This window comes from Populus euphratica, unplaced genomic scaffold, assembly GCF_000495115.2.
Source record: "Populus euphratica unplaced genomic scaffold, PopEup_1.0 scaffold7.1, whole genome shotgun sequence".
NCBI classification, from domain to species: domain Eukaryota; kingdom Viridiplantae; phylum Streptophyta; class Magnoliopsida; order Malpighiales; family Salicaceae; genus Populus; species Populus euphratica.
The window spans coordinates 378645-393231 of NW_011499871.1; the positions used below are offsets into that span (position 1 = coordinate 378645).

The following is a 14587-nucleotide window of genomic DNA, read 5'->3' on the forward strand; positions in this document are numbered from 1 at the left end:
TTTCTTCAAATAAAATTATAACATTCTTTTATAATATTAGAAGTTGTTTCTTTTAATTTAAACTATAGTGGTTTTTTTTTTAATTTTTATTAAATCACTTTCTTGCGGATATTTATTTTTAGTAATATATAATCAAATAAAAAATTCAACCTAACCAAATTAAACCTTAACCTGAATTGCGAATTTTATAAATTAATTTTAGTTTACTCAACTCAAAACATAAAACATGATTGTTTAAATATATGTTAAAAAAAAAGGGTGAAACAATGGTGTATTGACAATATTTATTTTTAGTTATCAATTAATTTAATAAAACACAGATTTTAATTTTTCAATTCATAAAATGAAAATTTTCTTAGTTTTTTTTAAAAGGTTTAAAACACTTATATATATTTACTTATATTTACTTAGAAATAATTTTTGATCCAGTTTATTCACTCAAATTTGACAAAAAAAGAAAGGTTAAGAAAGATTTTTTTATGATTATTTTTTAATTTTTAGATCAATTTAAAATGTTTTATATTGAAGAATTAGTTTATTGAAATCCTAAAAGTATTTATTATATGTTATTTGATGAACACATATTGATTTTTTTTTTAATTTAAAACAACCCTAACTCTATTTTCAATCTACATGGTTGTAATCTAGTTAAGGAAATGATATGTTATTTATTTATTTTTTAATAAAAAAAGATACATGATATGTTATTTACCCCTTAAACCAAGAAAAAAAAAAAGAGTTAGCAACGCAGCTTAATCTTGTATAAGCCCGCACTCTTGACCTCTTTTTTTCTTGTTGTTAATTCTTTTTCTCCAATTTAAATTAAAAGTCATTAAAGTAAATTAATTAATATTATGTTTGGGATATTTTTTGTTGAATACCATTAAATTGTTTTTTCTTCAAATAAAATTATAACATTCTTTTATAATATTAGAAGTTGTTTCTTTTAATTTAAACTATAGTGGTTTTTTTTTTAATTTTTATTAAATCACTTTCTTGCGGATATTTATTTTTAGTAATATATAATCAAATAAAAAATTCAACCTAACCAAATTAAACCTTTACCTGAATTACGAGTTTTATAAGTTAATTTTAGTTTACTTAACTCAAAACATAAAACATAATTGTCTAAATATGTATTTTACAAAAAAGAGTGAAACAATGGTGTATTGACAATATTTATTTTTAGTTATCAATTAATTTAATAAAACACAGATGTTAATTTTTCAATTCATAAAATGAAAATTTTCTTAGTTTTTTTTTTAAAGGTTTAAAACACTTATATAGATTTACTTAGAAATAGTTTTTGATCCAGTTTATTCACTAAATGTATGGGCTGTACTCTTGGCATAGAAAGTTTGATCTGAGGATATTTTTAACAGTAAAACCAAATAATAATGAAGATAGAGCTATTAATATGAGGTTTAAGACAATGATGCATCCATTGAAATTAATTGGGATTCCGAATTCCTTCTACCATTGGGCACCGATCAAACGGTGGAGGGAATTCGGAGATCCCAATTTTGGTAGGCTGATCACAATTTTTAGATTTAACAAATTTGGTGAAACTCCAAATTTGGAATCTATTCAACTGCACAAAATAGGAGGAACATGCGGATAAACTGCAATAGCATTGAGAACCGGGCATCTTCTTTCAATCTCAATAAAGAAAGCACGAAACTTTAATCAACATCACAAGAGATTTGCATACTTGCAAAGGCCCTCGATCATGTTCCCACATGCAAATTAAAAAGGAAAGAAAAAACCGGCAGGAATTATTTCCATGTCTGGAATATCAAAATCTTCAAAACAAGTAGCCAGGTAATCTCAATATAAAAATGTATGCATGCATCGAAAATAATTTTTCATTAGAACATTATTATGCATGCGTACCGAGTTCATCAATTTAGTGTCATAACAAACATTGAAAAATAAATAGAAACTCAAGATGGAAGGAACTTCAAGAAATAAAACAACATCCTATATATTCTAAGAATTGCACTGCTAAAGAAAATGAAGATCAGTTTTGATCATTTTTCTGGGACTTTTGTGATGTTTCGTTTGTTTTGGCATGTCCGAATCTCCCTGATCGAGTGGTAGAAACCCTGTTTGCGTACCGTCACTATCAGTATCAATGTCTCCTTCTATTGTCAATCCTTCAATCCTTGCAGCTATGGAATCCATATTTCTAACTCCCACATTTACGTCTGCCAAAAATGTAAAAAGGAATTAAAAATTCACGAGAGACGAATTCTACGAGCTAGCAGGATTCATCCAATGATATCAATACGAAGGAACTGATGTCAATCAAACTATAAACTCATTGGCCATACAATTTAATATTCAATCATTTGGATCATGTCTGTCATGCTCTAAACCATTTTACTACCTGGATTGGAAAAGAACCATAAAACAAGGCCACAAAGAAGCAGCACGAATGGAATAATATGGACAGCATTTTCTGCAAACTTCGCACGTGACTTCTCCTTCATCGCCAATTCCACCATTGGATCATAGGCTGGCAGCTGATTCAATTCCATGGACGATGACATTCTCATCCCTTGAGTTCCCTCATTGGGCGATGAGTGCATATAGTACTGATCAGCCATCCTGTGCTTGAAGTAATCGTCGTCGGCAACCCGGTTCCAGCTTGCTGATCTATGCATTTTTTGTGTTGTTTGGCAAGAACAATGACAAGGAAAAAAAAAAGAAAAGAACGGAATGAAGAAGAAGGAGAAAGGATTCTCTCTCTCTCTCTCTATATATATATACGGACAAAAATGGAAGTGTATTTTTTTATGATGGTTCGTTAATGAATTCAAGGAAAATGGCTTGGATTAGGGAGAATCTGTTTTTTTGGCTGTCCTCTTTTTCTATGTAAGAGGGTTTGTTAGGTGAATTAGTCTTTGTTAGTTATTATTACAACCTAGTCATTAAATACAAGGAAATGTGTTCACCGACGTACTTCTTTTTTGAGAAAATCATCAAATTATGTCATCATTTATTTTTAAGAAAACTATCCAAACTTGTCTTCACATCTCATCTTAATCTAGCATCTAATGAAAATTAAGAGTAGAGATGGCCAAAGCCCCAACTCTATAAACCCACTAGACCTGGGTGGGTAATAGCAGAGAAACATGGAGAAAGGGCAGAAGACCAAACCAGCACGGTTGGCTCTAAACCAAAAGAACCAAACTGCTAAAATAAACTATGATCACCAAGACCTAATACATAATCCTGACAACAAGTCAAGTATAGCTATTTCATCTGCTACCTTGTTTCAACCCTGTATAGGTGAAAAAAAAAGAACACATTGTAGAGAGAGAAGTTGCATCTAGGCCTTGATCTTTAGTGTATCGATGAAGTTCTTTCCTTCTGCGATGTCATTCTTGCATAGAAAATCCAGGAAATCTCTGAAGCTGCTGTCTTTATATTTCTTAGGATGTTGATCATCCACAAGCTCCTCTGCAGTCCCCATTTTCTCATCCATACCCATACTATGTAGGCTAGCGATTGAGATTCTAATCCTTTCAGAATTCAGTATGGCCCTATGCACAACACTTTCGTACAAGCCATTGCTTAGTACCTCAAGATGGTCCCCTATGTGGACCTGAAGAGCACCATGAACGTCCGGGATTAGCTTCCACTTGCCATCTCTTTTATCGATGACTTCAAGGCCGGCCGAGTTCTGGAGGACAATGCTTAAGCAAGTGTAGTCCGAATGCGGCGGCAATCCTAGCGCGAGTTCAGGGTTTGGGCATGGAGGGTAGCAATTAACTGCCATGACTTGCATTCCATCCTCCATCTGGTTGCTCAAGTAACTTGGACCCAGCCCAAGGCTCTCATTGATGGCTCCCATTACCTCCAAGGCTAGTTTCCTAACTTCTTTGCAATATTTTCCCATGTTTTCCCTAAAGTGCAAAAATTCCTAGATATGAGAAAATCTAGGAATTTGTTAAGAAAAGACAAACAGAGATTCATGCAATTGTACCCCGAAGTAATGAGATTCATAAATTATAAGCTGCTTTCCATTTGCATTGTTTTGCTGAGACAATTAATATAATAGGCATATAGTAAATTAAAATGGCAACTTGGGATTGAAATATGTCGAGGGGATAGAAGTGCAGTAATAGCTATTTTTCTAAAATATTTTTTATTTAAAACTATATTAAAATAATATTTTTTTTAAATTATCATTAATGTTAATATATTAAAACAATCTGAAAATAAAAAAAAATTAATATTTTTAAAACACAAAAACAAGTAGGTTTATGATCATTTAAACGCAGGGTAATGCAAATTGTAAATAGAAAAGTATTGTTATTATTATTATACGGATTGATTGGATTCATACAAGGCATATGATCTGGTATGCTAAATCCCAATATTATTAGTGACCGTGCGTGATTAATTTGATCTACGTACTCAAGTAAAAAAGTGTTTGTTGCTTGCATATTAAATATCAACTTTTGCCTTTATGGCCTTAAGAATGAGAAGAAAAAAACAACTTAAGATAAAAATAATTACCTGTAATGAGGTGGATTTTTTGGCCATAGATGAATGCAGTCAGATAAAGGATGTGCATAATGCTTGAGGAAAACCCTCCAAAACTGGAATTTGTCATCTCCATCTTTGAGGCTCGTCCCATACCTTACTGGCTTCCTTACATCATTGGACACGAACTTCACCTTCTCTTCGGTAGGTAATTTGAAAAAATCCGACGCCACAGAAAGTGCTCCATCCAATATTGATTGGCAAATTCCATGATTGACAATCTGTGTGATCAATATATAAGCAGAAAATAAAATAAAAAATGAATGCTGTCGAGTTCCATAAATCTATTCTGTCCGCTTGTTACGCTAGTCCAAGCAATAGAGATCGATATCCCATTACTTGTACATGTTGAACAGCCATTATATATAACATGAAAAAGCTTGTGTAAAATATTGCGATACTTACTTGAAAGAATCCCACTTGGTGACAAGCATTTCCAATTTCTTTAATGGCATTAGCCCTTTGTGTAGCATCCTGCCTCAACCTAGAAAAATCAATAACAGGCACATTGGCAGTCTCTGGAGCCAAACTCGGACGATTTGAAGATGGAATTACATAACAATCTGGCACGCATGACCAGCTTCTGTCTTGCGTTCTATTGCCAATCGTAAATGAACTTGAGCTATCCTTTTTTTCCATCCCAAAACCTCAACCAAAAAATGCCTCAAAAAAGGCTCAAAATAGTACCAAAATATGAGTAGAAGGATAAGCAGGTAAAATAAAAATTTGACGGTTTGGTAGAGTATCCAAGAGTGGGGTTTATATAGGAGAGTTTTGAGTGTCAAAAGTAAGTTTGCTAGTGCTTTGGACACGCAGACCAGTTTCAAGAGTAAAAGCTGCAACATTTTCCTGCTATTCTGATGTAGACATGTCAAAACTGGGCAAAATCATCTGTTCTCTATCCCATCCAGCAATTGATAAAAGCTAGAAAACAAAAATGAACTTTTCGCAGGAAAGTCGTGGGAAGTTGTGGATTTATGTAGCCAGTTGATTGAATTGAACTTGGGAAGTTGTGGATTTATTGTGGATTTATGCAGCCAGTTGATTGAATGGAAGTTGGCATGCAATTAACGCACCTTTAAAACCAAGTAGGCTGAAGTGGGTCTCTTCTGTTGAACATGTGTTAAGCCACAAGCCCACTTGCATTGTCGCCTCCCAAAACTGCTGGTATTGAGGCCCGTTGTTTTCCAGATGAGGATAGAGCATCCTAATTATGACCAGCTTGATTCAAGCACACACATGCAAAGGCCTGTTTAATATATCTTTCTTGCAAGCAGCCGGGCCCCAGCTCTATGGCTGCGTCATGAATATTATAACCAGAAATTGAGTATAGCCATGAGATTTTATTATTTATCTGGATACCCAGGAAAAGTTTGTTTTGAGCCAACAAATTTTGAAAGACACCATCCATTTTTGCCCACATCATGATCATGAAAAAGACTATAGTACTTAAAAAGCATTAATCGCATTCCGTGAACAATTCGTGCACTATTCCTAGAGACTGGAAAATTCTATCAGCATGTGTGTGTATGACTGATGTCCAGAATTGACCCAGTGCATGCTGGCTTCAGACGGATTTATATATTTCGTTTTGATTATTTCCTCCATATTCTTTTTTTTTTTTTTGATTATTTCCTCCATATTCTTGAAAATAAGGGTTAGACCGGTATGCGTGCAGACGTGCAGTACTGTTCATATTCGCATGCAAATAAACCATTCGGATGTGTTGAAAAGCTGCCGCCTTGAACTTTCATGTAATTTCCTTCGGCTTTGTATCGTCGGTCCAGCGATTTTTAGATTATAAAACAAGCCTAATGGCATTGGGTTTTTACTGTTTATCAATGTTTATCGGGACATATTTATATTGTGGATTAAAGTAGTATAATAATGTAATTGGTGTTGGATCAGCATAGCATATTTTGATTTGACATCACTTATTATTATTATTATTATTATTATATATTAAAGGGAACCATAAATTTAATTTTAAAAATAAAATTATAAATTATAAAAACTTGAGTAAAACATATTTAAAAATATCATTATTATTATTATTATTATTATTATTATTATAAGAAGGTAAAACTTAAATAACTTAGATCTGTGGTGCCTCTAGATTTAAAAAATTTGGGTTTGAAAATGAAAGTGAAACTTAATTATTTTGGATTTGATATAAGTGCTAAATCTAAGCTTTTTTAAAAATATATATTTTTTAAAATATAATTTTTTATATATTTTTAAAAAAATTAACATTCACTCATTGCAAATCGCATGTCAATACGCTAATATATTATCATGTGGGAATGGTTTGTTGCATAGTAGCTCCCATCTCCTGTTCTTCAAGCAATCATTCCATTGTGTTATTTGATTTGCTAGTGGACATGGAAATAAGTGAAATTGCTCAAGTCAAAAACTAAGAATTAATTTGGAGTTGGAAGGGGGTTCAACTTCCTCAATGCAGGCAAACCTTTTCTTCTCACCCACCTCACCAACTACAAAGAAAATGGATAGAACTTCCGACACACTAAAGGAAGATGGTTCGACCACCCACGTCGACTGATAAACTATACTTACTGACCACATCTTGCTCCAGTCCATCCACCACGTGACAAAAATGTTAAATTACTGGATGTTATGGAGGTTAAACTACACCATGTAGTCCCTCAATTCTTACATTTCAGTCATTCTAACCCCTCCACTACGACTTTCAGCTCAGCAACCCTTATATATACTTCCCATTTTTGTTTTTTCATGTCCTCATTTTCACTTACAAGTATATCTGTGGAAACAAATGACATCCATATAATGACCATAATTTGTATGAAGGACTGAAACAACAATGAATTGAAAGTATAAGGGTTAGTGTGCCTAAAACTTTATTGAGGGGATTAAGATGGCCAAAATAAAAAAACATTGGACCGATATTTACCCTGTTTTTGATAGGTGGAGACCGCACCACAATTTCAATCAAGCTTGAGCACCGCAATCCCAATATTCACTTTGGACCGATGCTTTACTATGATTTAGATGAAGGAAAAGGCTCCTTTCATGATGAATTGACGTTCGAAACAAGAATGTCTTCTGACAATTTTTTTTAGTCTTGAATCCCTTAAATTTGTAGTAGATATATATATTGAAAACATAATATTGATTTAAGGGTGGGTAGTGAAGTTTTATTCCTTCTCGATTGTTCAAACAAACCATGCTCTATAAAATAAACTCAATAACAAAAAAAAAAAAAAAACACGAAACAAACACAGGCATCGCAAATTTGAAGTTAGGTCATCTAATCTTAATCAACCTTCACATACATACATACATACATACATACATACATATATATATACATACATACATACATATATATATATATATATATATATACAAGCTGTGCCTAATCATCTTCTTCTCGTGTTTGCCATCATCATTCACATATCAATGGCTAAGCTGGTTTTGGTCTCTTCTCTGGTTGTTGTTGGCATAGCATTAACATGCAATGCAGCAACTTACATGGTAGGTGATAACTCTGGTTGGGACATAAGTACTGACCTTGATACATGGGCACAGAGCAAGAAATTTGTCGTTGGGGATCTTCTATGTAAGTACTTTTACGTTATGGTCATAATTTAATGTTTCAATCACTAGAAAAATAAAATAAAATTGAATGGCAACTGGACTCTCTCTCTCTCTCTTTCTTTCTGTCAATCGTTGTAGTGTTTCAATACTCATCATCCCACAGTCTTGAGGAGGTGAAGAAGGAAGATTTCGACAGCTGCAACACTACTAATGTTGCAAGAACATTTACGAATGGGAACACAACCGTGCCTTTGACAGAACCTGGGACGAGATACTTCGTTTGTGGTAACCAGTTACATTGTCTAGGAGGAATGAAGCTTCATGTAAATGTAGAAGACAACCAAGCAAATCCACCGATTGGGGCGCCACAAGCACAGCCAGCAGGGGGTACTCTTACACAACCTTCTTCTAAGAGCAACAATCCTGCCTCTGTTATTCCAACTTCAGCGGGGTCTGTCTATGGGGGAAGGGATTGTATTGTGATGGTGTTTCTTGGTTTTGTGGCTACTATGTTCTGGGCGGTGCAAGTTTGATTGGTAAATGTTTGTAATCTTGTTTATTTATTTATTTTTCATGTATGGTGAGGTTGATCTTATTTTTTAATTTCACGATTCTTGTTCTTATAATTTTTTGATACGATGAAAAAAAAACCTCAAGCTTATTTTTTGTATACCAGTTGTATGACACCAGCTGTATATCACAAGAATTCAACTTATTTATCGGAGTTTAAGGAGACCATGTTAGCCAAGTTTTGGGAGATTAATTAGCTAGCAATTTCAATACAATATCTGTATCATATACGAGCAAGGTTTTAGGAGACTAGTTTTAGAACTCCTTGTATATGTTTTAACACATGCATTACAGAATGGATAAGCAATTCTCTCCAACCTTTTTTTTCTTTTCTAATTTGGTATTGGAGCATCTGAAATGGCCTCGCCCTCAAGCCTCTAGCCTTACTCCAATTCCAGTATTTCCAAATGCCCTTCCTTCTACCCTAACTCATGCTCAAGATTCTCCCTATCAAAATGACCCTTGGAAATTTTCTGATCTGGAAGACTCAATTCACTCCCGTTCGTAATTGCTATAGATTGAATGGGCACACTAACGGCACCATTCCAGTACCACCAAAGCATATTTTCAATTCTGAAATCAATTCCCTTTGATGAAAATCCAGAATACAACAAATGGTTTCAGAGAGATCAACTGCTCCTTGGCTGGATCCTCTCCTCACTCTCAGAGGAATTCATTCCTTACGTAGTAGGCTTGGATAATTCTTATGATGTATGGCAAGCTCTTCTTCATGCTTTTTGTTCGGGTTCCAGTGCTAATCCACCTAGCTCTGCAAAAGCTCACCTTTGCAGACAAAACTATGGCTCAGTTTCTCAAGGAAGCTAAATTGATCTCTAATGAATTAGCAGCAGATGGAACTCCTCTTGGTATGGCTGAATTTAATGCAAATATATTCAGATTACTTCCCACTGAATATCATCCCATTATCGCTGATGTCTCTGCAAGAAACGATCACCTCTCTTTCCATGAGCTGTCAGGGAAATTAATTGCGCATGAAATATTACTTCAGAGTTCCAGACGCTTGATCACTGCTACTGTCAACATGACAAGTCGCTAAACCTTTCATTATATCAATAATGGTAACAATAAGAGGAACAACAACTCCTCTAATCAGCAGCAAGGACAGAGGAAACAGGAGGTTCTTTAAAACACCATGTCAAAAATGTCGTTTGCGAAACCACTCTGCAAAGTAGTGTCGAAATCTTTATGAGAAGAACACTGGCACACCAACTACAAATATGACTGTCAAACAGTCCAGCAAGCCTTTCAGACTGGTTCCCAGACACTGCTACATCAAACCGCATGGCTCCAGACTTGGCTACCCTGAAAATTTCTGAAGAGTACAAAGGCAAAGACAAAATTCTAGTTGGTAATGGAAATGGCTCATCAATTAAACATGTTGGACAAGGTAGCTTATATTCCAATTCTCAGAAGTTCAAACTTAATCATATTCACGTCCCTCCTATGCAAATACAATCACTATCTGTCAATAAATTTACAAGAGATAATAATTGTTTCTTTCAATTCCATTATAACCATTTTGTTGTGAAGGACGAGAAACAAGGAAACCTTGGCGAGAAACACAGAAACCATTGCTCCAAGGACCGACTGAAGATGAACTACACAGACTTCCTGGGGTTGCCTTGCAGTCACTATGCCAAGGAGCACAGGCATTAATTAGTGAAAAAGTCAGCGTGGAGGATTGGCATGTCCCAAGTTGGGACATCTTCATTATCCTTTTGTGGTTTCAGTTATTAATAATTTTCAATTATCCTTTTGAACCAAGATGTTCTTGTTACTTATGGAAGTGTACTGGAGTCACTCTGCCTAGATTCTATTACGAAGGTAGCTTTTGGTTGCTGTTCAGAAACAGAAGAGATGAAGACAACAAAAGTTAAAAAAATAAGACATAAAAATAGTTGAAAAGTTATGAGAATGGTTGTAAGCACTTCATTGGAAAATTCAAGTTGAAATATGACGGCATCTAAGAATTGATCGTGGCTGAAGAAGTTACAAATAAGGATGCATGTAAAATCTCAACTTTTGGTGATGCCTTAAACCTTGAGACAAAAGGCAGAAGATTTGATAGAAACTTAAATGCTCATGTATCATCATTAAACTCAATTTTAATAGAGGACAATTCAATTATAATGGTGTTAAAGTTATTCATGTGTTGTGTGATGGATATTCTGATAAACTAAGAAAATTAAATAGAGTGACTATCAAAAATTCAAGATACAGAGGTTAATCAAGTATTAGTTTGTATGGGATATCAGCGTGTGACCTGAAGATTATAACTTAAGATTTATAGTAGTTGTTATTTTTGTTATTTTGCTTATGAAATGGTCAATAAGTTTGAAAAAATAATTTCATTAATAATGGTTATTTTACAGTTAATTAGTCGTTCTACTCCTTTTTAATTAGAGAAGAAGTTGAGTCCTATATTTGTACTTAAACTCTAGTTTCCAACGAGCAAGCAATAAAAAAATTACAGGGTTTATTCTCACCTCAAGTAGAGTATATTTTACACTTTACTTTAAATAGCTTTTATTGGGATCTATCATTAGTATTAGGGCCATTACTTTATGATTACCAATAAAGAAAGAATCGAGAATCTAGAAGCGACTCTTGGGGGACTTCAAGCTAATTTCAGCAGAATAGAGATAGGTGTTACCAATAAACTACAACAGCTAGAGACCGACTCTTGGGGGACTTCAAGCTAATTTCAGTAGAATAGAGATAGGTGTTACCAATAAACGACAACAGCTAGAGACCGCTATTAACAAGATATCCGAAGTTTTGCTTACAAGGCAAGAACCATCCTCTAGCAATGTCAACGAACACAGTGGACAATCCTTCAGTGTAATGTTTTCTTCTAAATTGACTAAGCTTGAATTTCCCAAGTATTTTGGTAATAACCCAACTAAATGGTTCACACGTGTTGACTAATTATTTTAATATTAGGGCACTTTGGAAACACAAAAAGTGTTTTTGGCTTCCTTTCATTTGGAAGGAGAAGCAAATCAATGGTGGCAGTGGTTATGCAAGGCTTGTCATGAGAAAGAAAGGAGGTGTCGTGGGATATTTTTGTAGAAGAATTATGGTCTTGTTTTGGTCCAATAGGTTGCGAAGATTTTGATGAGTCTTTATAAAAAATAAGATAAACAGGATCTTTACATAAGTACCAAAAGGAATTTTAAAGGTTAGAAAATAGAATGCAAGGGTGGACTCTAAAGGCATTAGTGGGCAACTTCATGAGAGGTCTTAAACCTGAAATTGCAGATGGAATTCGGATGTTTAAGCTAAAATCCTTCAAGGAAGCCATCAGTTTAGCGAGGATGAGAGATGAGCACTTGAACTGTAAAAAGAAGACTAATCGTCCACTCAATAAAACTACTAACATCTCTTCGTCATAAAAAATAAAGTCTACATCACCAATGAAAAGACTAACTTGGTTTGAGATGCAAAGTAGACATGTACAAGGCCTTTGCTTAAATTATGATGAGAGGTTTGTATTAGGGCATAAATACAAAAAACTGTAGTTATTGTTGCTAGAAGGAAGTTATGAAAAAGAAGATACATTTAACGAGGGAGCTCACAACATCCTTTGAGGAGAACTTAAAATTTCACTCTATGCTCTCACAGGGTTGTCAACATCCAGAACCATGTATATCTCAACCAAAGTAGAACTTCATGAACTGATTATTCTTATTGATAGTGGGTCAACCTATAATTTCATCAATGATAAGATAACTGAAGTAATACAATTGTCAGGGGTGCCAACTGAACCCTTTAATATGAAAGTGGCTAATGGTGGTTCTCTAAAGCTCCAAAAGAGATTTGAAAATGTTCAAGTATTGTTGCAAGGTATCTCATTTACCTTAACTCTTTACTTATTACCACTGATTGAGTTAGATATAGTGTTAGGTGTTCATTAGCTTGAACAATTAGGTATGGTGGTTTGTGATTGGAAAAGAATGACAATGGAGTTTTTGCGGAAGAACCAACATCATCAATTGAAAGGAATTGACAACCAACCAATTCAGCTGAGAAAATTTAAAGCAATTTAAAAAAATATGAAACATGGCAATTCAATATTTATTATCTGTCTACAAGCAGCCAAAGAAAATATGTCTTAAAGAACTCAACCAGACATGCAACAATTGATACAAGAATTTAAAGATATCTATCAGGAACCAAAATAGCTTCCACTACAAAGAGAGATAGATCACCACATCAATCTTAAAGAGGGGACTGAGCTAATTAATGTTCGGCCATATATATATGTCTATTTTTAAAAAGCTGAAATAAAAAAACAAGTTCATGACATGTTAAAATTGGGGCTAATAAGGTCTAACACAAGTCCATTCTCTTCTCTTATTTTGTTAGTTAAAAAAAAAAAGATGAAACTTGACGATTCTATACTAACTATAGAGCCCTTAATGTTGTAACCATCAATGATTAGATTTCTTATTCCTACCGTGGATGATATGCTTAATGAACTATATGGAGCAGCTTTCCTTACTAAGCTTGATTTAAGATTCGTTATCACTAGGTACAGGTAAATCTATTAAACATTCATAAAACTGCCTTTTGTACATATAATAGTCATTATAAATATTTGATTATGCTCTTTGGCTTATGTAATGTCCCTTCAATGTTTTAGGTTGTTATGAATTCTATATTTTAAAAATTCCTGTTAGTTTTTTTTATGATATTATAATCTATAACCCTAATTGGATTATGCATCTTGAACATGTTACAAAAGCTTTTGAAATATTACGGCATCATAAATTCTTCATCAAGCTTAGCAATTGTGTATTTGGCCAATAAGAAGTTGAATATTTGGGTCACATTGTAACTCAACAAGGTGTCAAGGCTAACTATAAAAAAATTCAGACTATGCTTAATTGGCCTAGACCCACTAATGTTTTTGACTTGCACGAATTCTTAGGCTTTATAGGTTATTATAGAAAGTTTGTCCATAATTATAAAGTCATAGCTCGACCACTCACCAACCTTTTAAAAAAAGGGCTCTTTAGATGGATAGATGAAGCAGATGCTGCATTCAATGCTTTAAAATAAGCAATGACTTCTACTCTTACACTTGATATCCCTAATTTTAACAAACCATTTGTCATTGAATCTAATGCTTTAGATGCTGGCATTGAGGTAGTGTTAACTTAGTAAGGGAGACCTATAGCATTTATGAGTCGAGCATTGAGTGTCACTAAGCAATCATAGTCTATCTATACTAAAAAAATGTTTGCCATTATTCAAGTTATTCGCACTTAGCGTCCTTATTTGTTAGATAGAAAATTTTATAACCATACTAACCAATATAGCCTTAAGTATTAGATAGAGCAGTGTATAGTGACACTAGAACAATAGAAGTGGGTGTCCAAATTATTGGGGTATGACTATGAGATAACCTATAAATCAAGAGGGGGAATTTTACTGCTAATGCTTTATCAAGGGTAATAGGCATCCCTAGCCTTAATACTATTGTTGTTCCTTAAATATCTCTATAGTAGGCACTCAAGAATGAAGCCAATGTGAATCCATAAATGGTTCGAATTGGCAAGCTTGCAATTGAAAATCCGGGAGCTCCCTATAAATGGCTGAATGGTTTGGTATGTTACAACAACAGTATAGTCATTCCTTTCTTATCCAACAACTGTTACAGGAATTCCATGATTTACCATATGGAGGCCATTTTAGGGTATTAAGAACATACAAGCGATTGATACAACAATTATATTGACCATCAATGCATAAGATGATTCAATAATATGTAGCCTCTTACACTATTTGCTAAAAGAATAAAGTTGACACTTTATCTCCAGCCGGTCTTCTTCAACCATTACCGTTCCTTGTCAAGCATGGG

At 34.0% G+C, this 14587-nt stretch overlaps 3 protein-coding genes across 3 annotated transcripts; 1 reads left to right on the forward strand and 2 right to left on the reverse strand.

Annotated features, from left to right (window-relative positions):
• Positions 1-1903: 1903 nt before the first annotated feature.
• LOC105127406 (uncharacterized) lies at positions 1904-2666 on the reverse strand. The gene is made up of 2 exons (XM_011028680.1): positions 2390-2666; positions 1904-2207 (listed from the first exon to the last, which is right to left on the reverse strand). The coding sequence occupies exons 1-2, from the start codon at positions 2664-2666 to the stop codon at positions 2005-2007; spliced, it is 480 nt and encodes a 159-aa protein (XP_011026982.1). The 3' UTR covers positions 1904-2004.
• A 315-nt stretch (positions 2667-2981) lies between these two features.
• Positions 2982-5542, reverse strand: KUOX1 (KAR-UP oxidoreductase 1). Its single transcript, XM_011028442.1, has 3 exons — positions 4960-5542; positions 4528-4775; positions 2982-3911 (listed from the first exon to the last, which is right to left on the reverse strand). The coding sequence occupies exons 1-3, from the start codon at positions 5191-5193 to the stop codon at positions 3335-3337; spliced, it is 1059 nt and encodes a 352-aa protein (XP_011026744.1). The 5' UTR covers positions 5194-5542; the 3' UTR covers positions 2982-3334.
• A 2260-nt stretch (positions 5543-7802) lies between these two features.
• On the forward strand, positions 7803-8725 carry LOC105127230 (Cupredoxin superfamily protein). The gene is made up of 3 exons (XM_011028444.1): positions 7803-7861; positions 7928-8152; positions 8269-8725. Exons 2-3 carry the CDS (start codon positions 7993-7995, stop codon positions 8661-8663), a joined length of 555 nt encoding a protein of 184 aa, XP_011026746.1. The 5' UTR covers positions 7803-7861; positions 7928-7992; the 3' UTR covers positions 8664-8725.
• The last annotated feature ends 5862 nt before the right edge of the window (positions 8726-14587 follow it).

Coding starts and splice junctions, on each gene's coding strand:
- KUOX1 (XM_011028442.1), bottom strand. CDS start 5,193: ATGGAAAAAAAGGATAGCTCAAGTTCATTTACGATTGGCAATAGAACG. Junction 4,776..4,959: donor ACCAAGTGGGATTCTTTCAA/GTAAGTATCGCA, acceptor TTGATCACACAG/ATTGTCAATCATGGAATTTG. Junction 3,912..4,527: donor AAAAATCCACCTCATTACAG/GTAATTATTTTT, acceptor TTTGCACTTTAG/GGAAAACATGGGAAAATATT.
- LOC105127406 (XM_011028680.1), bottom strand. CDS start 2,666: ATGCATAGATCAGCAAGCTGGAACCGGGTTGCCGACGACGATTACTTC. Junction 2,208..2,389: donor ATGGTTCTTTTCCAATCCAG/GTAGTAAAATGG, acceptor CATTTTTGGCAG/ACGTAAATGTGGGAGTTAGA.
- LOC105127230 (XM_011028444.1), top strand. CDS start 7,993: ATGGCTAAGCTGGTTTTGGTCTCTTCTCTGGTTGTTGTTGGCATAGCA. Junction 8,153..8,268: donor TGTCGTTGGGGATCTTCTAT/GTAAGTACTTTT, acceptor CAATCGTTGTAG/TGTTTCAATACTCATCATCC.